Here is a 23,695-nt window from a genome sequence, read left to right as displayed (position 1 = left end):
AAAAGACCATTACAGTAGTCCAATTTCGAAAACACCAAGGTAGTAACCACTGTTCTCCTGGATTCAGGGAGAATATAGGGGGAACCTTCTTTACCTTTTTTATCAAGTAGAAAGAGGCTGAGACAGTAGAATTCGTTTGTTGGGTGAAGTTGAGTTTACGGTCTAGCAGAACCCCTAGGTTTTTGGCTTTTTCTACTGGTTTTGGTGTTTCTCCAATTTCTGCCACCCACCAGTGAGCGTCCTAGCACGGCTGGAGGTTACCAAAGGTTACCACTTTGGTTTTATCCAAATTCAACTTGAGGCAATGACTTCCCATCCAGCCACTGATTTCTCTCATGCATTTTTTAAACTGGATTGCTGGGGAAGGGAAATTTTTATGAGCCGCAATCACGACCAGGGTATCGTCAGTGTATGATGTTACATTGAAACCAAGTTTCTGACTAACGGAGCCAGTTCCGATGCATATATATTAACTAAGGAATGGCTCAGCGAGGAGCCTTGAGGGACCCCACATGGGAGCACATAAGGAGTTGATTTTAACCAAGCTTTGTGGCATACGACCAATTTCTGAAACCTATAATCTGTAAGAAACTTCTAGCCACAGATTCCTTACCTTAGAAGTATCCCAAGGTGTCAGACTGGAGCTGAAAACTTTTCATGAGCAGTACTCATGTGCACTGATGGGTGGCATTGTCAGACTCAGCGTGGCGTCCTCCGCTCCAAAAATGACGTGCGCTGTTCCTAAATAGGCACCACTCCAGAGCGCTGACGTCATTTCTTTTCGTTCTGTGCTAGTCATCGCAGTTCTGGAGAGAGCTACCCCGTCAGTTACTTTTTGACTGAGCTTTTTTCGAGGTTTTGTCTGTGTTTTGAGAGCTTTTCTTCTGGTGTGGCAGTATTGACATCTAGGAAGGCCAGCTTCTAGACCTAGTATGCCTGTCACCGATAAATGTCAGTGACTGACCTGCATCTTGATTGCCTCTGGTACCTAGAGCGCGACTACGATGTGAAGACCTGTGTTGATTGTCTCGTGCTGAATCCAAAGGCCTTGAGGGAGCAATCCCTTAAACTGGTAGCTCAATGTCCGATGCCACAACAGTCTCTATTGCGGTCGACAGAGAGGTCAAAGGATCGGTCGTGGAGCTCGAAACCTTCATAGCACTAAGTCATCAGGTCACTTGGGTAAGTCCCACCACCCTTACAGATGTCCTGCTTGGGACCTAGTCCAAGCCCAGCAGACAGGATGCTGTGAACAGGATGATGGCCCAACACCACTGCCCCGCCCCAGGGAACCCCCACTTTCCTCACACAAAACCCTACCCTTTACCTCCCAAGTAAATCCTGGCGCAGTTCCTACCCATCTGCCAGTTAGGGAATCCAAGAAGCTGCACACTATGGGGAAGAAGATGCTTCCTTTCACCAGCGGGTCACTGTGGTTCGTGAACACTGCATGCCCTTTGGGTAATTACTCCCATGCTCTATGGAATTTGTTTGCGCAGGAGCTGCCCATGGTTCCGGACGAGGCCTGGACCATACTCTCCCAGGCTGTTGGTTGCTGACTGGAGATGCAGCTAAGTTCATGATTGGGTGTGGACTCGATACATCCGACTCGCTGGACAGTTTGGTTTTCTCAACAGTGGCGTAAGTTGGCACCAACCCTGGCTAAGAACAACTGACTTTTCAGAGGATGTCCCAGCATAGTTTACGGACATGCTTTTTGATGGCTCCCATCGCTTCGGAGACGAGGGGAATTGAGGTCTAGAGGGCCTCAAGGACAACAGGGTTACAACCAGGTCCTTTAGCCTTTCCATGGCCCTGGCTACCCCCAATAACACCTTTCTCTCCTTTTATGGCCAAGAAAGGGGTATCCAGCCACCTCTATACCCTCCCAGTCTCCACAGTGCACAGGTTTCCAGCCTCTGGGTGGCTGAAGATGCTGTAACCACAGACCCAGTGGGTCAGGCATCCGGATGTCGGGCCAGTCCACCGCTTGCCGCAGCCTCCAAATCATTTTAATTTGCCCTCTTACCATCATGGGCAACCAGTAGAAGGCAGGATACTCCATCACCTGCCCACTGGATGTCTATAACATCAGACCAATGATTTTTCTAAATTGTCCAGAGGGGATACTCCCTCCCCTTTGTGACTACCCCTCCACCGATACCACCTGCTCCTTACCGCAAGACAGTCTTTCTGGTGGCGATAACATCTGCCTAGAGGGTCAGTGAGCTTCAGGCTTTGCCATCCAAGTGTCCGTACTTAAAACTTAACCCAGACAAGCCGATTCTACGAACTAGGGCTTCACTTCTGCCAAACGTTGTCACTCCCGTTCATGTAGGCCAGTCCATCACCCTGCCTACTTGTTTACTCTCCGCCACATCCCTCTAAAAAAAGAGGAGTGTCTGCACCTACTGGACCCAAAATGAGCGTGGTCATGCTACCTTGAGTGAACAAGAGAGTTCCAGGTGGACAACCAACTCTTGATGGGGTGTGTCGGAGTGAAGAAGGGAAAGGCTGTGCAGAAGCAGACCATCTCCAGATGGAGTGTACTCTGCTTTACAATCTGCTAAGCACTGGCCAAGAACCAATCCCCTGAGGGCTTGCATGCTCGTTCCACTATAGCCAAGGCTGTAACCACTGTGTTAGCACTTGGAGTCCTGGTCCGGGACATATGTTAGGCAGGAACGTGGGCCTCTCTGCATATGTTCACCAAGCACTAATGCCTGGACAGTCAGGTCAGTTGGGATGGGTACTTTGCTTGTTTGGTTGTGCTGGACTTGTTATTGTGAAATTGTTTCACAGACCCACCTCATGGGAGTTATTGCTTGGGTATCTATTCTAAGGTAAGGTATCTGTGACTAGAAGTCTCTATCAGCTGAACAAGTCACTTACCTTCAGTAACAACTTATCTGGCAGAGATTCTATCTAGCTGCCGATTCCTGACCAACCCTCCCATCCTTCCCTCTCTGCAAACATATTTCTAGGGACAGAGCTTTCCCCTTTCAAGCCCTTTGTTTTCCACACCTGTACTTCATGGCTCCGCGCTCCTGGCGTGAAAATTTGTGAAGTGAAAATGTCAGCATGCTGGGGTGGCACCTATATAGACACTGCGCGTGTCAACTTCATCAATGCCACATGGAGCCGAACGATGCCACCTATTGGCGTACAGGGGTACTGCTCACAAAAGATTTCCAGATTTAATCCGACACCAGGGGATAATTCTAAGGTAAAGAATCTGGGGCTAGATAGTCTCTACCAGATAAGGTTTTACTGAAAGTAAGTAATTTGTTCTTTTGGCAGCCAGTGGCTTTTATGGATGATGAAACTGTGTATATACTCCCTTCTTTTAAGCCTGTTGACAAACAGCATTTGTTTTTATGAATTAATGTTTGCTGCTGTGTCAAAAGAAGCTATCTGTTGGTTACCTCTTTTTTTTAATTTTGAGAATGTTTGACTCATCAAAAATGCAGTGATTTCATAAGGTTTATTTTTCACCTTTACCTCTATCCACTTCTAAACACTAAAATCACCCTTACCTCCTGTTCCCCTACCCATCCCAAACCCTAAAATCAGCCACATCTCCAGTTAACTCTACCCACCCCTGATACCTCAAGCCACCTGCTTCCCTTTATCTCTTCCCAACCCTGAATCCTCAAGTCACCCGCTCCTTCCTTTACCTCTGCCCACCTCTGAACCTCTAAGTCACACTCGGCTCCCTTTACTCCTAATCACCTCTGAACCTCAAGGCAGCCTCATCTCCCTTTAACTCTACATACCTCTGAGCCCTCAAATCACCATCACCCTCTTTACCTCTACCCATCCGAGCTCTCAGGTCACACTCACCTCCGTTTACCTCTACCCACCTCTAAACCCTCAAACCACTCTTCCCTCCTTTTACGCTACCCACCCCTGCATCCTCATGTCTCGATCAACTCACTTTCCCCCTTCCCTTCCCATCCCAAAACCAAACCATAAAATCTCTTTTTATTAAATAAAATAAACAATATCTTATTAAAGAAATACCTGTTTAGTAAAGTACTGCCTATTAAAGGTACAAATGCTTGCCTGCGTGGTTAAGGTCCTAAATGGTAAAGGCTGTTTCCCAATTGGCATGACACTTCCCGCCCCTTCCTTAAACACACTCCTGCCTTCACCCCAGCACCCCTAAATGTTTTGGGGGCATTGTCTGTTGTTTTCTGTCCTTCAGTATGTTTGGCAGGCTCCTTTACCTCTTTGCCAGTTTGCCCCCTCGCTTACATCTCCCCCCTCACACCCTATACCTTAGGTCTTGCCTGACACTGCGCATGCACTGTTGCTTGCTAGACATTTTGTTTACTTACATGGGGCATAGAGCCTCCCTGTTTGCCTGTTCTCCAGCGCTAGCTGCTCCTAGCACTTAATATTTGGTGGGGGGAGGGAGGATTGATTGCAATGTCCTATTTCATATTCTTTGAATTCTCCCCCTAAACAAGGGGAAGGGGAAAACAATGCTTATCCTGGGTTAGGAAGCTATTACAAAACTCACTGTGGTTTTTAAAACATAGTCTCTGGAATGATATGTTGCCAGTGCCTTTCCAACTGCATGCTTGTTTGCCCCCCCTAACGCACTATGTTCTATAGATAGTTAGAATGAATGTATCGTAAAAGGAATGTCAGAGTGAGTTATGATTTAAATGTACAACTGATGGTTTGGAATTCACTCCACCTGATGTATTTCTGCACTGTGAGACAATTTTTTTGTTTTGGAAGTTGTTGACATGTAGTGTAAACTTGACTTTTATCGAGAGAGAGATTTTGTGTGTGTGTGTCATACAAAGGGATAATTGTTTATTATTGAAGTATAAGAAATTTGAGGGGTTCTTGTGGCATGATTTAATTTAAAAAAAAACACATTTGAAGGCCTCCGTGTTTGCAAGTGTCACTGTCGTACTGCAGATCTCTTTCTCAATATGCACATTTTTATGTAAACGTTAACATAATTTTAACTCTTAGTGTGGTATTGTTAGATGTATTTTTACAAGTAGGGAAGGTTTTTTTCAGAGTATTAGGTTGAATACCAAATTAGGTCAGTAGTACAAAGAGTAGAACAAGGTTTCATTCGTCTTGGGTGTTTTTTATATTTCTTTTATTAGAACTATTTGTGTAATCCTTTGTCAGGAGAAAAGCATTAGACAATTACTTTTGCAGTGTCTGTACAATAATATGGTCAAAGGATGCGATCAGTTCTGCAGACTGATGCAGCTGGGGACTCTGTAGTGCTAGCTGGTGGTTTACTATTCATTTAAGTTACTAAGTTCAGTTTGGTTGTGTGCCTTTAGCTGTTACTAAGCATAAAGACTATACAAGAATAAAATGCTTCAGCTAAAAAAAAAGAGATACGTTTCTATATTGCTTAGTGATTTGGGCACCTCAAGTTAACTTCCAGAAAGCATTAGAAAATCATTAGGTGCCATAGCAAAAGTTTAAATTGCATGTCAAAGCTATTTTAAGGAACGTTTTGTTGAAATACAGGAATTTGCCTGGTTTCTCCTTAATGACCCAGTACCTATCCCGTGGAAGGATATCGCCCACTGCAGGATCCTCCAAGTGCTGATCTGCGGAAAGCCCGCACCTTGCTAGGATATGTAAAAAACATAATTCACACAGGGATAGATGTGCAGGTATGTTTGATATGGATTCCCCTAATTTATTTTCCCATATTCTCACCAAACCTTTTTGCTTTCTTCACTTTTTTCATTTCTTCTGCACCGGAACATAAATTCATATGGAGGATGAGTGAACAACGGTACAGTATTAAATGTGGTTGTTTTGTATCAAAGTAGGAACTAAATAATGGTGCAATCTATATGGTCCTGTTGTAACAAAACTTGTCAATTAGAGTGCAATTCAGATTGTGTAAAACCACAAAGAAGAAAAAAAGCTTTGTTAGTTACTTTGAACCACACGTCATGTGGGACAAATACATCTGTACAGTAGTTTTGTGCACATCCAAGAATCGCTAAGTATTTTGTGGTTTAAACTTTTGATTATTATATATGTGACCTTTATTTACAATAATGTTTACACTCAGTCCACCAACATGCGTTCACAATTAGCTTTTATATGCATGTACAATTGTAATACATTTCACAATCTAACCAATAACAGTTAAAATGGGTTTGTACTAAATCTATGAAATTATATAAAAAAGCTATAAAGATAGCACTGTGAAACTTTTGCAGATTACATAGAAAATGCATTGAGATTTATACATGGTGTAATACTTTTTATTAAAATACCTTGTTTTATATAACTCTTAATAAATATAAAGGTATACAGAAAACTCACAGATAAAGCATGCAGTTGATTCTATACACCTTTTCCCCGTTGTCTGTACCTGATGGCACCTGACTCCTAAATAACTGTAGACCACAAGATTTAAAAATAAGAAAATGTTATGCAAGTGAGTCCTCCAAAGGCATTGTCTCTCAATAAATGCAGTCTTTTACTTTCACTCAATACTGTATACTATGTACGAGATTGACTTATTATTTTTCATTGAAGTTAGAATTTCATAACTTTTTTCCCCTGCTAGTACTCAAACCAGAATATCTAGGCTGGCTCAGGGAATGTATGGGAGTAGATCCTATCAACCCCATTTGTCATCAGCTGGAAAGTGGTAGTTTGAAGGCTGTCCTTTGTTCTGCCACCCGTTCCTGCAGACCTCCAAGATAGCAAATCTCTATTAAATGGCTAATTTTTATTAGCATCCTTACCCTGCTGGACTCAGATGGCAGGCTTTTGCCCTTTGAAGGGCAGGGTCATTGGCTCCAGCCATGTCTATGTATATTCCACTGGAGGTGAGATCACTGGCAAAACTGGTTCTAAAGCTGTTTTGGCTCAGACAGCACAAAGTACATTTTTAAAGTTATTTTCCACTAAAACTATTAAAGGTCTACTTTCACTATGAAATTAGATTTTTAAAAACTAAGTGGAAAATAAATTTCAATGAATTTGCTAGAATAAACCTAGGTGAAAATACAAGTCGAGGGTTTTAAAAATTTTTTTGCCCTGTTCATGCAGAATCTAGCTAAACCTATATAGTGAGAACAGCGTTTTGATATTTAGTTACTATTGCACACAATTCCAAATATGTAGTGTCACCTTTTTATATATTGAGCACCCAACCTTGTGGGCATGTATAAAACTGTTTTTTTTTCTGCATGCCAAATGCACTCTTCTTTTCCATGTTTTACCACAGTGCTTTAAAACTGAAGTACAACTAGAGCCCAGTGGTTCTCTACGCAGCCATATATTTTTGTCATGTGTGGGTATGTAAATAAACAGTGCATGCCACATATGATATTTAACCACAACATCATTAGTGCAATTTCTGCACCATCTACTATGGTCTTACAGGAAAGTTAAATAGACCAATTGCATGGAACCACCTTTACAGTACTATCTTAGGACCAGGACACATACACCGAGGCATTGATAGACAGTGTCACAACTCATAGTCGTAATAACAGTAAAACTAGTGTCCTGTAAATCTTGAGTGACCATGCAGAAAGGCATCTAGGAATTTAGGAAATGTGTATGAATATTAATGTTCTAAGCCACCTTGTCTTTCAGCTTGATATTTTAGAGAAGTTTCTGGAAAATATCAATGTTTATTTGAATTTGGACAGATTACATTATTACTCATTCACTTTGTGTAGCATCTTCACAAGGTTACATCAACCAAGTTTCCTCTTTAATTCCACTATAGTGTGCTAGCATGGGATACAAATATTTAAAATTAGGGCCATCTTAAATGTATGCAGTGTCTAAAGTTCAGACTGTGGAAGAAACAAGTATCCAAAGCTTCTACTGTTCCTTTGGCTGTTTCACATTCATCACAACACCAAAGTAATTCTTAAACACTTCTTTATTTGGAAATCATGCCTCCCCCAATTCTGTATTTAATGTCAGAGTCTCGTTATTTATATACCTTCCATTGAGTGCTAATAGTACCAAGGAAGCCTGTGAGACTTTAAGAAATTGCCTCATCTCTAAATCCAGCAGCAGCCTGACAAAAGGAATGTCTCCTGTGTTCGGAGTATGGACTTCTCTGATCTCATTTTTAACCAAAATAGATTTTTTTGACCCCAAGTCCTTTATAAACAATTCGCAACTTATGTAGGGCATTTCTGTGAAAATGTATTATCTTTTAATATTCACTTCTTGTTAATATGAGTTTGGGGAGTCTATGATCAGCAATGATTTTTGAAGTCCACCATGTAAAATGTAGCTCTCTGCACATCTGTGAATAAACAACTTAAAGTTATTTGATCCAATTCAGGATCCAAAAGTAAGGAATATTGTCAGCTCAACTTGTTGTAAATTCACCTCATGTTAATTAAGTCTCTGCTTGTTTGAGTTCAGACAGCATTTAAATGTTGCAGAAATGCTTTCGAGAACTTGCTTGGATATTCTGCCTTGGCAGGACAGCTTTTCATGTTCTTCTTCCCAATTCTTCGGATGCTGACAAATTTGCTACAAAAATCACCAACCAAAAATGTAGATTGGGAAATATAGATTGCGCAAGGGTGGGTTTTGCTACTCATAATATACCAGCTATCACAGCGGGGAGGGGAAGGCCATCAGGTGGTTTATGTATATGGGTAGCCTCCCATGTGGGCTGCTATCCAAATACCTTGAACACCCACTCCCAAGATATCCAGGCGGTATTGCTTACCTTTCCATCTAAATTGAAATTAGCAATTATTAATATCTACTCCCGCCCTGTACCCCTTGCTCAGGAATCCAAAACTCTTGAGGAATTAAATCTCTTTATCCCGAGGGTGCCCCCTAACTCAGGCCTGATAGTGGGTGGAGATCAAAATTGTCATTACGAACCTCTTTCAGGTTCGTATGATGTCATTACCAATGAGGAGGATCAACAGTGGGCTATACCGGACCCCCAAACTTGTCCAGTTAAATATTGGTCACCCCTGGTTTTACAAATTAATGCAATTGTCCTGACCCATTCTCTGAGGGCCTGTAATGGCCGCACGCCTCCAGATAGGCTGATTAGGCTCATATTTAATAGAACTGGCCAGGCCTCTCAAATTGACTTTATTATGGTTGATTGTAGGTCCTGGCACTGGGTCAAGGACTTTGAGATAATTCCACAAGTGGCAGTGACCATAATGCTTTGTCACTAAACTTTAAGATTCCAGATTCAGGTATATTGCCTGCTAGTGAGACCCCCATTGATGACCGGTTGATTTTGACCAACAACCGGAGAAGAATAAAATGGGGTACACTGAAAAGTCACCAGAGAAAATAGAACTATATAAAATGGTTATCCCTATATTGCAGGAACTGAGCACGTCCACGGGTGATGGAACGAACCCTGCTCATATACACTTGATTGCAACACTCCATAATCAGCTTATATTTAGCTAAAATTTTAAATCCCATCAGTCGTCCAAAAAAACCTAGAAATTCCCCACATATGTGGTATAATGACGATTGCCTTAAGGCAAAGACAGCGTTGCTGGTGGCTATTAAAGAGGAAGAAAAGCCACTAATAAAAAGTAGATGGGCTAAGTTCAAAGAAGTTGTCTCTAGTGCAAAATTATCCTGGGAAGAAACTTAATGGCTAAATATTTAATCTGCCTTATTGTCTCGGGACATGAAAGAATTCTGGACAATAGTAAGAACTGGTTACAAGGAGGGTAATCTTGCGGGCGAACCAAACTTGCCAGCGGAAGTGTGGACTGAGCACTTTACAGCTCTGTTCGCAACTGATCTAGAACAGGACCCCCAAAGAGACTCTAGGGGCATGCCCTATACACAAATGGTGTGTGCACAGGGCCAACTAGTACTATCCAGTAGACAGGCAAATGAGGCCCAGGAAGGAATAACATTAGGTGAGGTCATTTTAGCGATAGAAAGGCTACCAGCCGGAAAAGCGCCTGGCTTAGATAAACTCCCTGGGGATCTGTTCCGGGAAGAACCCTCAATTTGGGGCCCCTATTTGTTGGTGATATTCAATGCCATCATAAATGGCATGCCCATTCCTGACACCTGGGCCGGGGCCGAAATCAACCCAATATTTAAAAAGGGTTCCCCACTAAACTCCGCAAACTATAGACCGATCAGCTTGATCGATGTCACTCAAAAACTGTTTGCTAGGGTAATATTAGAGCAGATCCAGGGCTGGCTAGAAGAAAATGACATCATTAGCCCCTACCAAGCAGGATTCAGAAAGGACACCTCCACACTGGATCAAGTATTCAGATTCCAGCTAATTACCTGGAAGACGGTATCTCTGGAGGGTGGGAGCCTCTATTTGATATTCGTGGACCTGAAAACTGCTTTTGACCTAGGCCCAAACTGGGGGGGTCTTCAGAGATATCCTATCTACTTGATGTGCTGATCAAGCTGCATGATACAACCTATGCACAAGTAAGATGTGAAAGGGGAGGAGAACTAACCAACAGGCTCCCAGTTGGCAGAGGTGTAAGACAGGGCTGTGTGCTCGCACCAACCCTGTTTTGCCTCTTTGTCAACGCACTAATCCCACTAATGGCAGATGTTGTAAATAATGATGCCCCAAAGTTAGCAAACACCAAGGTTGCAGTATTAACGTTTGCTGACGATACCCTCCTTTTATCAAAGACACTGATGGGTATCCAGAGGCTATTGGACAGCTTTTCTGCATTTTGCAATACCAGGGGCCTGGCAAATAATACCACCAAAACTAAATTCATGATTGTCAATCCCCCTAAGACAACATGCCCCAATCCGCTATTGAATGGGATGTCTCTGGAAAGGGTGTCTGTCTTTGAGTATGTGGGCATTAACCTTTCAGAAGATATGTATTGGGAACCCCAGATAGCCAAAGCTAAGCTCAAGCTATCTCAACTTGCTGGGAGCATAGCCAAATTGGGGAGGGAATCACTTTTCAAACCCATCGGTCCCGCGCTTGAGATGTACAGGGCCCAAGCGCGGGTATCTACATTGTACGGGGCAGAACTCTGGGGGCACTGCTCGGCCTCCACTTTAGCTGTAGTCGAGAACAGATTCCTAAGACAAATAATGGGACTCCCAGTAGGTACCCCGCTAATCCCTCTATGACTAGATTTGGTTATATCGCCGATAGAAGATGAGGTTGCCCTAAAACCCCTAACCTTTTGGCGAAGACTGTGGGCAACCCCTGAACTAGTGTCTTACCAGGCAGAAACAAAGGAGCTTTTATCTTATCCGGGATTGCTGGAAAGGGTTCCCTGGTTTGCCCATGTAAAGCAAGAGTGTGAAAAGCTTGGTAACCCAGCTTTGTGGAGCACCCCTTGGGCTACCAGCCCATTGGTCCCTCGAGCTTTACTACCTAGGACCTACCGCACCCAAAAGCTCGAAGCGATGCATTCAAATCCTAAACTGGGCCCCATTACCATTCAGCTTCTTATAGTGTAGGATAATTACGAACTTGACATTTTCATGGATGATATCCTTCCACAGGCTGCAAGAAAATTGTATGTCCAGTTTAGATATAGCACTCTACCTGTGCGTGCTTTCACTAACAAATGGGCTGGGCAGAAAGAGGAGGGGTGTCCAGCATGTAACACACAAGAGGAAACAGAAATGCATGTTTTATTTTTCTGTACTGGTTATCAAAAAGCGAGGTCGTACTGGTTAATACAACTTTGTCGGAATCTGGGGTTCGAGCACTGCTCGGAGGCATTTCGGGTTTTAATATATGATGCATATAAACCCGTTGTGTTTGCTGTTTCACGCTATTTAAATACAATGTGGCAACGGAGTTGGGCCTTTATTGAAAAGGGCAAATGAATATAAAATGTACATCGGCATCTAATTTTTATATAATACGTTTAGTATGTGGTTTAGTAATTATTGACTTTTTAACTGTGTATATATAAGTATTCTCGTTGAATGTGATTTTATTGTATATACTCTATTTTTTAAATTATTCATTGAATTATTGTTGCTACTTTCTTATCTTGTTCGCCGACTGCTTTATATTAACAGATATAATTGATCCCTGCTGGCCCACTTCTCCCTATTCTATCTATTTGGTATAATATTTCATCTGGTTTACAACTAGAAATTGTATTCATTTATGGAGTGTTCTTAAGAATGGTATGATTCCTCATATATGTCTGTTATTTTGTGTTTTGTATATACTTTTTATGGTCCTAGTGACCGAAACAAAAGTTTTTGACACGAAGATTGTCATTGCTTATTTCTTAAGGCTTCACATCTGAACTCAAGTGGTTCATAGTGCACAGATGTATTCTGTACACTGTAGCACTGTACCAGAACAGTGAAATTTTCTCAACAGGTACCTTTACAGAAGCTTGGTTTCTCTTTTTTAATCTCCTAGCACATTGTCTAGTAGCAGATGCAGTGCCTTAGCCTTGACAGATTTTCTGTGGACATCACATTTCTTTCAGCAGCTGGACAACATAATGGTTCAGAATACGTATTTTAGTCTGCTATAAATTTACATTCATGTACTAGCATTTCTTTCCTTTATTGCTTTCTTGCAGCTATTGCTGATATCTGACAAGCAGCCGATTGTAACAGTATGCCCTGAATTTGTGGAAAGATTAACTATACCTTTTTATTCAGAATGTTACTACTTTTAACACCATCGACGCTTATGGTTTTCCCCCCCTGTGCTGAAAATCTGTAATTCCTACTAATCATGACGAGCTCAGCTCGGCATGAGTGTGCGAGAGGTGTACCTCATGACGAGCTGAGCTCGTCATGAGCGTCGAAGGTGTTAATGATTGCACCTTTGTCATTTTAGAGTTGTTTGTACCTTGGCACGTTTACTATACTTTTGCATTCTTACTTTGCTGTTCACCCTACTTTGTAATAATCTTTGTTGAGTATTTTCATACTAAATTGATATTACGTTTCAAACTTGTGCACTCTTGTTTCTGGTTCAAATGACTATACAAGATTATTGCGAACATCTTTTATGTTGCATTTACTTGCAAGAATGGCATCTTAAATTTACTTTGATCTCTATTTTGCAGGAAGGCAAGTTGATGGAGCAGGACGCTGCTATATGGCAGCTTCAGGGGGAGCCGACTGTGCTGATCTCACTGGCACACATTTTCAACCACTTTGCTCCTCTAATGGTTTGTTTCTTTCTTTTATGATCGACTGTACTCACTTTTTTGATAAAACTTTTAATTTTTTATATAGGGTGACAACTACCGATTACACTAGCGGTTGCACAGTTGCTTCACTCACTAGTTTACAGTTATGGAAAAGTCCTGCAGGAATGAATGAAGAGATTAATAGGCTATAACGTATTGACATTCTACAATTAAAAAAATATGTGCATGAGCTGAGAGCCATGATAATGTATAAACACAAATGATCAACAGGAATGCAAACTAAAAGGCCAGTTAGAATAATTTAGCACATACATTTTGTTGTTAATTTTCTTTCTTGTTTAAGAGATGGAATAGGTCACTGTACAGTGCAGAGTGTAGGCACAGAAATGTACTCTACTCGTTAGTTACTGTTGTAAGAGAAAAATGTAATGAAGGAATGGTTGTAGAGTCCAATAATATTACATAGTTTACAAAACCAACTCCTATGATTGAATTCCCAGTCGTTCTCAAAATATAGGTAGAATAGATGTTCGAGATTGCATCTTCTTTTATAACACTAATTTAAAAAGTTACTCCGTTTGAAATCTCAACAGTTACCAGGCTTAATATTTTTCATTAGCAGCCCTGTAAAGCACATAGCAGAGCATCCTTGATAAAAGGCTAAATGGCCTGGGGACTCTTCAGTCTATCCATTAATTAGAACAACCCACTGTAATCTAGCTTCACCCTCTGTCCTCTATGGTCAGCGCAGCCCAACATTGATTGTTGATACTAGATATCTATCTGTTCACCAGTCCTAGTTTAAATTGCAAGTTCATGGTTAGGTCACAAGCAAAAAGAACCATTATGAAATATTTAGTAAAACTTCAATATCACAGCGAGCAAGCCTGATGCTTCCATTGAGCTATTCCTAATTTAACTAATGAAATGCTTTTCTTGACCAGAAACCTTTAAAAGATGATTAGATTATCCAAGTAGGTGTCTACATAACAGGGCCAGGGTTAGTGATATTCCACCAACTTGGGTAGCTGTGATCATTGGGTCTTGTTCTAGAAACTATTGTGCAAGTCAATGTCAAGTAAGGGATATTTATTCCTGTGAGTTATCATTCTCATTGTTTTATGCCCAGACCCTGAGATAATATTTCTCTCATTGTGTAGAGATAATAATGCAAAAACAGTGTTGATTGATGTGAGGCCAAAACGGTGAGCTACTGTAATCCTAGAAGAAGGCCTGGGTACAGTCTTTGATAAATTAGCAAAGATATGGGAGAGCGAAGGACAAACAGCCTATACAAATTCATGCCATTTACTTAGACAGAATAATGTGCAGACCACAAAAACACCCAAGGTGCAACCTCGTATTCCTAGGAGCCTAAGTAATATAGTCCATATAGCTAGAGATGAGATATTCTTCCAGAATTATTTACAGTAACATTGATGCATTGAAGCGATTAATAAAATAATTAATCAAGAAGATGGATGCCCAAATAAAGTCAAGAATTTTGATTATGATGACACTGATTGTAAGCAGTTGTGAGACTTTAATATAACTCCTAAGGCCATAGAACCAATCCCTGGATTGTAGAGATTTCTGGACAAGAGAAAGATTGGTAGGCATTGATGCCAAAAGGTGGAGGTGGGTGGGGGAGGGACTGTCATTCTTAACAGAAGGCTAAAAGCTATCTCAAATGTATCCTAGCAACTGAAGATTTCTTAAAGGAATAACTACAGTAATAGTTTGTATTTTTGGTCATTATCCCACTTCGTTTTGCCCTCTGTCCAACTGGAGTCATTCCATCGTCTTTCAAAATATCAGTTTGCTAGCTGGTCAGAGATGTTTGGTTAGTTAATTGATTGACCTTTTCAGTTATTCAGTCTTGAACCCTGCATATAACCTTTTCATACACCGCTACTCTAAGCATTTCAACCAGCCCCTCTGTATGGGACGGGCGTGCCAGTCCACAAGTATGCACATTTTTCCACTGAACAGCCATCTCCATTGATATGAGATATTGGGTATCTTTGAGCTGTCGTGCAGCAGGATAAGACTTGACCATAGGTTGCAATGGTAGTACGTCAATAGCCTTAAAGGCTCATAATATTGTGGTCCAGTAAGGGAGTAATTTAGAGGAAGACCATAGAATATGTATGAGGTTAGAGTTGCCTTGATAAATATCGCCAGCATGTACAGAGTTTACTTTTTTATTTTAGTTTCATGTTTGGCAGAGTGCAGTCCTCCTCTCGAAGTTTAAGTCAACAGTCTGATATTGATTACTGCTTTGACTCCAAACATTGTTTTTTATTATTAATGATTTGGAGACGAAAGATGTCATGTAGCACAGTAGCATCTACTGTACTTGTTATAAACGGACAAAATGTTCAGTATAACCCTTGTCTTTTCAAAATTTGCCTTTAGTAAGACCGTCCCAGCTCATACAAAATCTAGGCATAAGGTTCCAGAATTGGATTGTTTTCCCCAATGTGTGCCTACTTTCCGATTTTTGTAGGGATATCAGTGATCAATATTACACTCCCTTACATTCAGGGTTCTTTTGCACCAGGAGACCTATGAAATTACTGAAATAGTTTATTGCGCAAAAATGTTTGCATTAGTGGTGCGTTAGCCTTTCAAGTGGCTAATATGGTGACTACTTTCAATAGACTAGGGGAGAGGAGTTGGCCTAACGGCTAGGCCGGTCGACCTTGAATCTGGGGAACTGGGTTCGATTCTTGGCAATGACGTTGAACATCCCCAGATTCTGAGCGAATCACTTAATCTTTCAGGTCAAGTTTGCGCTATGTAAAACTGTAAAAAAAAAAAATAGACAGATCTTTCAGAAAATTATTATGTAATCATCAAGGAAATATAGCACATTAGGATGAACCCTAGGACATGCCAGTCAGTGAAGATCGAACACAGGAAGTCGAGATTTTTGGTGAGGAGCAAATCAGGAAGAATAGAGAAGACCGCACATTTTGTTTCTGAAGCACTACCTGCAAAATTCACACTGACAAGTCTACAGAAGTCAAAATATCCATCAGAGTGCTTCAAGAGTTTATGTAGTTAATCTGCGAACTCGAGGGTAGTGTGTATGCCTTGTGCTTCTCTAGTTGGCTTGTAGTCTTTCAGTTGCAACAGTAGCGTAGCGCACGGTGCCACAAGTTGTGAAGTGTTCTCAAGCCCTGAGGGAGGCATCCCTTGTCAGAATTTTAGAAAAAATTACAGTTCTTTGCCTCTACTTAATCATGCCCTCATTAGCAAAAGGCTTGGACATTTTCATACCTTCCATTGTTTTTTTCCTTTCCTGTCTCAAGCTTGCCAGACGTTGAAATACTACATAGGAGTGTGCTGAATATTCAGTTGCCTTTAGAATCTGACTCAGCAGGCCTTCCGTTTTTCCTTACTGCCTCAAGGCTCTATATTTTCATGTCAATATCTTCACCTAGCGGGTTTCATGTCATTTCCTTCACCTTAGGTGTTACATGACATTGTCTTCGCCCATTGTGGGAGTTAAAAGGGCATCCAAAAGTTTGCACTCTCTGACCTATCCCCTAGCTGCATATTAAGGAGTTTGGCTAAGGGTGCTACCTCTGATGCACAAGATCTATATGCATGTTGTTCCCCTCCAGGAACTCCAGCTACCCTGGAAAAACAACTTGGGGCTACTCCACGGTATTTGCAACTTAAGCCTACTGTCCTCCAAACACTAGGTGTCCTGAAGCTAGTTGGGCAGGAGCAGGAGTCAGCAGGGGCCTGAGACAAAACCATGTTTGTCCCCACCTGACCACATCTCCATTGGTTGGCATGCTTAGAGAAAGATAACTTTTCTGACCATGGAAACTAGTGACACTACAAATCTAACTTGTAGTTTTTTGCAGCCTAAATATAGTACTTTTTTAATTGTTAATATTCTGTTTATAGCTTTAATTAATTGCTTACTTGTCATTGTTAAAAAAAATATGTAATGAATTAAAGGTAAATATTTCAAGGAGAGGCAAACTTATGTAGATGTCTGAATACTACCTTCTGGAAAATATGTGGCATCTATCAGCTATTTGGGCCAGAGCTGGAAGAAGCCATTTAATGCTTCTTGGAAAGAAGATTATGATTTACCACCACAAAGTTTAGGAAGGTGCCCTGTGGCAGACAGCACCCACTACCAAGGAGGCATTTTAGTTAACAAAACCTCCTCCCCTATAACGTAGTAAGATTGCAGTTCGCTAGTAGGAAAGAAGCTGTTCACTAGGTGGGTTGTGAATTGTGTATGCCTTACATGCTACAATTGTCTGGTGTTTATTTGAGCTGTTTTTTTGCCCTCAGTGCAAAGTCTACCTGGTTGAAGATGTCCTGATGAATTTCCTCCTCAGCATCCTGGAGGGGGGAGGCTCTGTGGAAGAGCACTCTCTTATTCAGCGACTCCTGGATCTCATGTGGCTTCTTATGGAGGTGGGCTCATATAACAGTTTCCCAAATTTCATTTTAGCACTGTGCAAGTGTCTACTTGTAATCTGGGAATTTTGTTCACATCCAAATGTCATTTTTTCTGCATTGATTTTAAAAATAACATTTCGTTTTCCTTCACTCTTTACATCCATAGTTCTTGCTATATGCCAGGTGCTAAAAATCTGTCATATTTAAGAGGAGGTGTACTTGCGTTGTTAAGTCCATGACTACCTAATCTCAGTCCATCAGATGGCAGACTGGTAGAATTATCTTGCTTAAGAATATAATTTCGTTTTAATTCTCTTACTTGATTATGTAATTTTGTATATCTTGTGCTGTGTTCAGTCTCCGGTATGCTGATATTTGCAAAATTCTGCTTCACCCTGTGCACAGGGCCCCACCAATCACTGAGCTTAATTGAAGTGTTGCCGGTGAGCACCTTCCGAAAGTTACATTTTGGTTTTCATGATTATTGGTAAGCGAGTGCTCTATAAGAAGAGTTGTGCAAAAGCAGTTTTTCCTTCGGAGCATATAGAACAGAAGCAAACATTGAATAAATATGTACATATAAAGTTAAATACCTTTCTCAGACCTATGGGTTCCTGGAAGGTAGTAGAAACTATGAATTTGTCTCCTAAAAGTCATATCCTGGCATGATCACTTATTGCTTAACAAAATGTACATTTCATCTGGGTAACAGTACTCTGTCTACACATTGTCCATCAAATCCTTATCAGAGATATTGCGTCGAATTTCAAGTGAGAGTAGGTCACCCAGTCCTATTATGTACTTTATATACCATGCATTTAGTTATTTTGCATCTTGCACTATGCATGGGATTACTTATGCCAACTGTGCTTCTATGTCTTGAGTGCAGTAAGTAATTTGCTATTCTTGACTTTCATGTTCACAGTTTTCCATTAATACTAATTGTCTGAGGTCTTTCAAGATTGCTGGTGACGGCTAATATATGTCCTACAGAATAGAAACCATTTCATATGCACTCCAGATCTCTTAATTGATTGAAGCAACTTCACCTTCTTTAGGTCTTGGTGTTATAGTTGCATCTATTATCTTCTCTGCCTCTCATACCTATAGATTATAGTGGCACACTAAAACATATTGTTCATTTCGCTTTGCAGGATTATGAAGTGCAGGAATGCCTCAAACAGCTGATGATGTCCCTGCTGCGTGCATACAGGTTTTCTCCCATCATCCCTGACCTTGGATTGCAAGTAAGTATTGCATATGGGGTCTGTTCTTCTTGATGCATGTATTGCTGTGTTGCTAATCCATTGGTTTTATATAGTGCTGCATCACCTCGATGGGGCTTTCAGATTGCTTTACGGCAATAGTGCTTGTAGAACCGAAGTTACTGTCACTATCACATGCATTGTAAAACTCATATGCATTTGTTTACGATTTCTGTATGAAGCCATTAAGTTACTTCTGAGTGGTGTCTTAAGTTATTTAGATGCATAGAAACAAATGTTAGCAGTGTGGGCAGGAGTCTAAGTGGGTGGCTGGTTAGTAAAATTAGATGTTCTTCTAGATCAAACCCTTTGGTGTACAGTTAAAGGCATATCTAAATAAGCATGTGACTGAGTTCAGATCTCAGATTGTGGTTCAGGACAATCCATCGCTTTGGACTTACACTCTCCAGCACCTGCCTCGATGTTTCATCTCTTTGTAGGTTTGTAGACTGATCAGATGAGCAGATGGTAAGTGAAAGTTTGTGAAAGGTGTTGAGATTTTGAGGAAGTAAAATATAAATGACAAAAGCTCTAGTCCGCTTATCTCCGTGGTCATTTTGGAGTAGTGGTAGGATTTTGCAAAGTAGGAAGAGTTGGAAATTGTTCCATTTAACTACTGTGTTAACCTGAGGTACTAAGGAAAGGTGTGTGCCCAACAGTAGTCTCAGATTTCACACTTTCACGAACATTGATAGAGAATGTCAAGGCTCTGGAAGGTTGTGTATTGGGGCCTATTGCCCCTATCACATGGATCTCTGTTTTAGCTGCATTCATACAGAGAAAGTTCTCCTTCATTCAAACAAGGAAATATAAGTGTGATTGTGGTTGGGTTGTCGGGTGATCAACCTATAAGTGGATTTACATATATTTTGCATACATTTGGATTTTTGTGTGTTATTGGTCTATTAGCTGTGTCAAGGAACATAAGTGGATATTGGCTAGTGAACAAGGAAGGGATGATCCTTGTGGTACGGTACACATGCCAGGGCATGTAGATGATTTGACGAACCCTATCGTGATTTGACTGCGGTTGAGAGGAATGATTCTCTCCATAAGAGAACTGGTCCTACTATGCCTGCCCATTGTTCTAACCTTCCCAGTAGAATGGTGTGATGGATTGTATTAACTGCTGCAAGGTCAAAAGGTATATGTGATTTTGCGTTGTCCTCCTCCATGGACCTCCCTGATGTTTGGGTAAGGCGGATTCCACCTCTCTTTGAGATGAGACTCATTGACTGGATGTCATGAAGGAGGTCGTTGAATTCCACATATTCTTAGAGCTGTCTCATTGTCTCTATTTTTGTGATTTTCTTATGGAACAGTAGGTTAAAGATCGGCCAGTAGTTGGTTAAGGTCTTCAGTTTTACTGATAGCTTTTTCCGGGGGATGGATAGGAGGTGAAAAGGGCATGTTTGAAAGCACCTGAGACAACTCCATCATGGAAGGTGTGGTTAATCACATTTGATGTGTCCACCATGATGATGAAGAAGAGGAATTGTGTGAAAGAGGAGACTGAGCAAAGTGGACCTTTTTTCTTTTGTTAGCCACGTTAAGCAGCTGAACAGTCTCCACAGATTGCAATGAGATGAGGGCCAACTATAAAAAAGTGTGGCATGACTTAAAATTAGGAAGAATATTCCTAAGAGTCAGTGATGTAGATTTGGGTCTTGGTGATTTTTGATTCGCAGTAATTGAGATGGGATTCAGTGTTGTATGGTCATTCGGCTGTCACTTGTCTTGTCATCTGGTACAAGTTAAAGATTTCCTTAGTTGAGGATGTTGGGGTGAGCATGGGAAACTTTGGCAAACCAAATGAGTGCCTCTTGTAATAGGAACTCCTAACACAGATGCTATTAAGTAGAAGTTTGTTTATTCACAACCCATGCATTGTTAGTGACAGCCATCTCATCAACTTTTTTTTTTTTGCCCTGGAGCGCTCCCGATGCGCGTCCCGGTGAGCGCACCGGAAAGCGCAGTCTTGCGGCGCGCCCCAGGGCGCGTACCGGTGAGCATCCCGTTAGCGCTTTTTCCGCGAACGAAAACATCATCGTGACGTATCGCGTAGCCGCATCCGCGTGATACGCACGGCGTAAACGCACCCGGAAGCACTCGAGCGCATACGATCGCGCAACATAAGCATCCGACGCGCTTACGCGACGCGCCCCTGGGGTCGGGTCACATGACCTAAAAATAACACTTTTTATTGGTGCAGGACAGTTTTGGTTTCCAAATGATGAAAGCCCTGCTCATGTGACCTGAAATTAACACGTTTCATTGGTTCAGGACAGTTTTTTTTTCCTAATGATGAAAGCCCCCACCTTTTTTCCTCATTCTCGCTTTGTACTTTGAGTGAAGAAGACCTGTTGAAAGACCTCTCTGTACTTTTTTGGACTGAAAAATGGCTTCAGTGGCAGCAGCAGCAGGAGCATCTCAGCCACCACCACCACCACCACCACCAAGAGGACCACCACAACACCACACTGGTGGAGATGAAGAAGAGGAAGAGGAGGAGGAGGAGGAGGAAGAGGAGGGGAGGAGGAGGACATTCCTGCCAGAAGACAATACCCCATATAGGCCAAAGCCACACATTGTATGGGAGTTTTTTTCCATCCCAAGTGGCCAAAAAAAGGTGAATGCGCCAAAGGTGACTTGCCTAATCTGTAACATGGAACTTTCAAGGGGGAACCCTAACAAAAAATTCTCATTTGGCAATACCACCATGATTCTCCACATGCAGCGCAAGCATCCCAACAACTATGCTGCCGCAGAGGTGAGAGAACTGGCCAGTAACCCTCCCCAATCTTCACCCAGCACCTCAAAAAGAAAGCAACCCACTCCATCGGGACCAGAGACAAGAGAGATGGTCCCAAACATTCAACCCCAGTTTGGGAAATACAAGATCACTTGTATTTTTTGTGGGAAAACCATCACCTATGGTGAGCAAAGCATAAAGCTCATCAACCGTGCTGGTGACAACCACAAATGCCCCAAAAATCCATAATTTTTTCCTGTTTTTTTTTTGCTCCAGTTGAGCCATTTTCAATTCCTTGTTTTTTGTTTCTCCCCATAAAAATAACAAAAAAAATATAAAATAGTTCATAAAAGCCAAAAAAAGTACAAAATGTTCAAAAAAACATAAAAAAATATATAAAACACCAAAAAGAAGAGAAAAAACAGTTCTTTTCAGAACTACCTCCAATTTATAAAAAAAAGGCTACATTTTTTAAAAACTCTGTCATTCTTTTTTCCCCATGGTACGCTCCCCGGTACGCTCCGCGGTGCGCGTACCGGGCGCCCCCCCCCCCCCCCCCCGCGCAAATCTGGAAAAAAAAATGTTTTTTGCCCCGCTGGGCCCTTGAATGGCCCCCACATCAAACCTAGGGGGTCATGGGGGGTCTATCCTGCCCCCTTTTGGTCATTCCCCTCTTTGTTTTTGCCACCTCTTGTGTCTCGATCCTACCAAAACACAAGATGGCGGCCGCTCTGGACTGTTTGGAATGTTTACAGACACCCGAGAGCCAATCAGCTTTCCGCGTGCGAACTCACGTAGCGCGCTGGTTCGCGCCCCGGTGCGCGTACCGGGGCACGCTTATAGATATATATATTTTTTTTAACCTAAATTACTCAAAATCCACTGGATCACATATCTTGAGAAATAGCAAAGGCACATCGGGCTACCAGTCCCTACAATTTTGCCAAGTTTCGTGGAAATCCATTCAGCCGTTCGGGCTAAAAGTGAGGTCGACCGCCCTATGGAAATTAACATGAGGAAAACACGTTTTGGGACCCCCCTTTTTTCTCGTCCCCCGCTTGACGAATCCCCCCCAAAGTTTCAGGCAAGGACCGGAGCGCCGCGAGGCAAATTTGAGGAAATTTTCAGGCAGATTCCTCAACCGGGTCCAAAGTTATTCCCAATAGAATGTTGCGATTTCCCTATTGAAAATAATCCTAACTATAACTACCTACTGGCGACCGCCAGTAGGTAATATATATATATATATATATAGATGTGTATATATATATATATATACTCTCACTCTCACATACACACACTCGCACTCTCTCACATACACACACTCGCACGCTCTGACAAACACACACTCGCACTCTTCCAACCAAGTGGGTGCTCTCCTCATCCTTCTGTTTCTCACACTTTCATCCCCACTACTCACCATACCATTGTATGTTACTCCATTTATCTTTAAATGTCTGTGCCCACTAACGCACAAAGCTACATCTGTGCTCCTTTCTTTTTGGCTCACTTCTTCATCACCGATCAACATGGACCACTGCAAGACTCCTCAACTCCATTCTCACCTTTAGGCATGCACCCTTGCTGATAAATGCCAAACCTACTGCGATTTCACTTCTGACTTCCTTTAAGTGCTAGATGGTTTCCTTGAACACTCCTACCTGAATTGGACCATAAAACATTGAAAAACCTGCAGTCGTACACCCTGACTTCACCTTCACCCAATCACCAGCCTTCTTTAGTCTTGTGATGGCCCCTCCTTTCCTGTTGCTCACCTGTGCTCCATCTACCAAACACCAAAACTAGGCAGGAGTGAGTTTTGTTCCATGTTGTTTCCCTCACATCACTTTGAATTGTGTCATAGCAATCAAACTGTTAGTGGTAGTGTGATAAGCCATATCATGTACATCACTATATATCGTACATTTCTTCTACTGTTAAACACTTACGGAATATTTCCTTTGACCATTATATTGACTCTCTCAACCAATCCGTTTGCTCTACAAAGCCTCGCAACTGTGCTTAATTCCATTCTTGTTTTGTAAAACCTTTCCTCATGAACAATCCTCTCAAAACATAAATACAAATAGCTGTTGGCACGTGCCTCGAAAGTTGACCTCTAA

At 41.7% G+C, this 23,695-nt stretch overlaps 1 protein-coding gene across 1 annotated transcript in view; it reads left to right on the top strand.

The window, feature by feature from the left end:
• Nucleotides 1–23,695, top strand: part of RNF123 (ring finger protein 123) — a 2,099,603-nt gene that overhangs the window by 496,309 nt on the left and 1,579,599 nt on the right. The window contains exons 11-14 of the mRNA XM_086938772.1: nt 5,546–5,660; nt 13,035–13,139; nt 17,445–17,570; nt 18,710–18,802. Coding sequence (XP_086794898.1) covers nt 5,546–5,660; nt 13,035–13,139; nt 17,445–17,570; nt 18,710–18,802 — 439 coding nt within the window. The remainder of the gene's footprint in view (nt 1–5,545; nt 5,661–13,034; nt 13,140–17,444; nt 17,571–18,709; nt 18,803–23,695) is intronic.

Source organism: Lissotriton vulgaris, chromosome 9, assembly GCF_964263255.1.
Source record: "Lissotriton vulgaris chromosome 9, aLisVul1.2, whole genome shotgun sequence".
Lineage (NCBI taxonomy): Eukaryota > Metazoa > Chordata > Amphibia > Caudata > Salamandridae > Lissotriton > Lissotriton vulgaris.
Note: the sequence above shows the minus strand (reverse complement) of the source record. Positions and strands in the feature narration are given on the sequence as shown.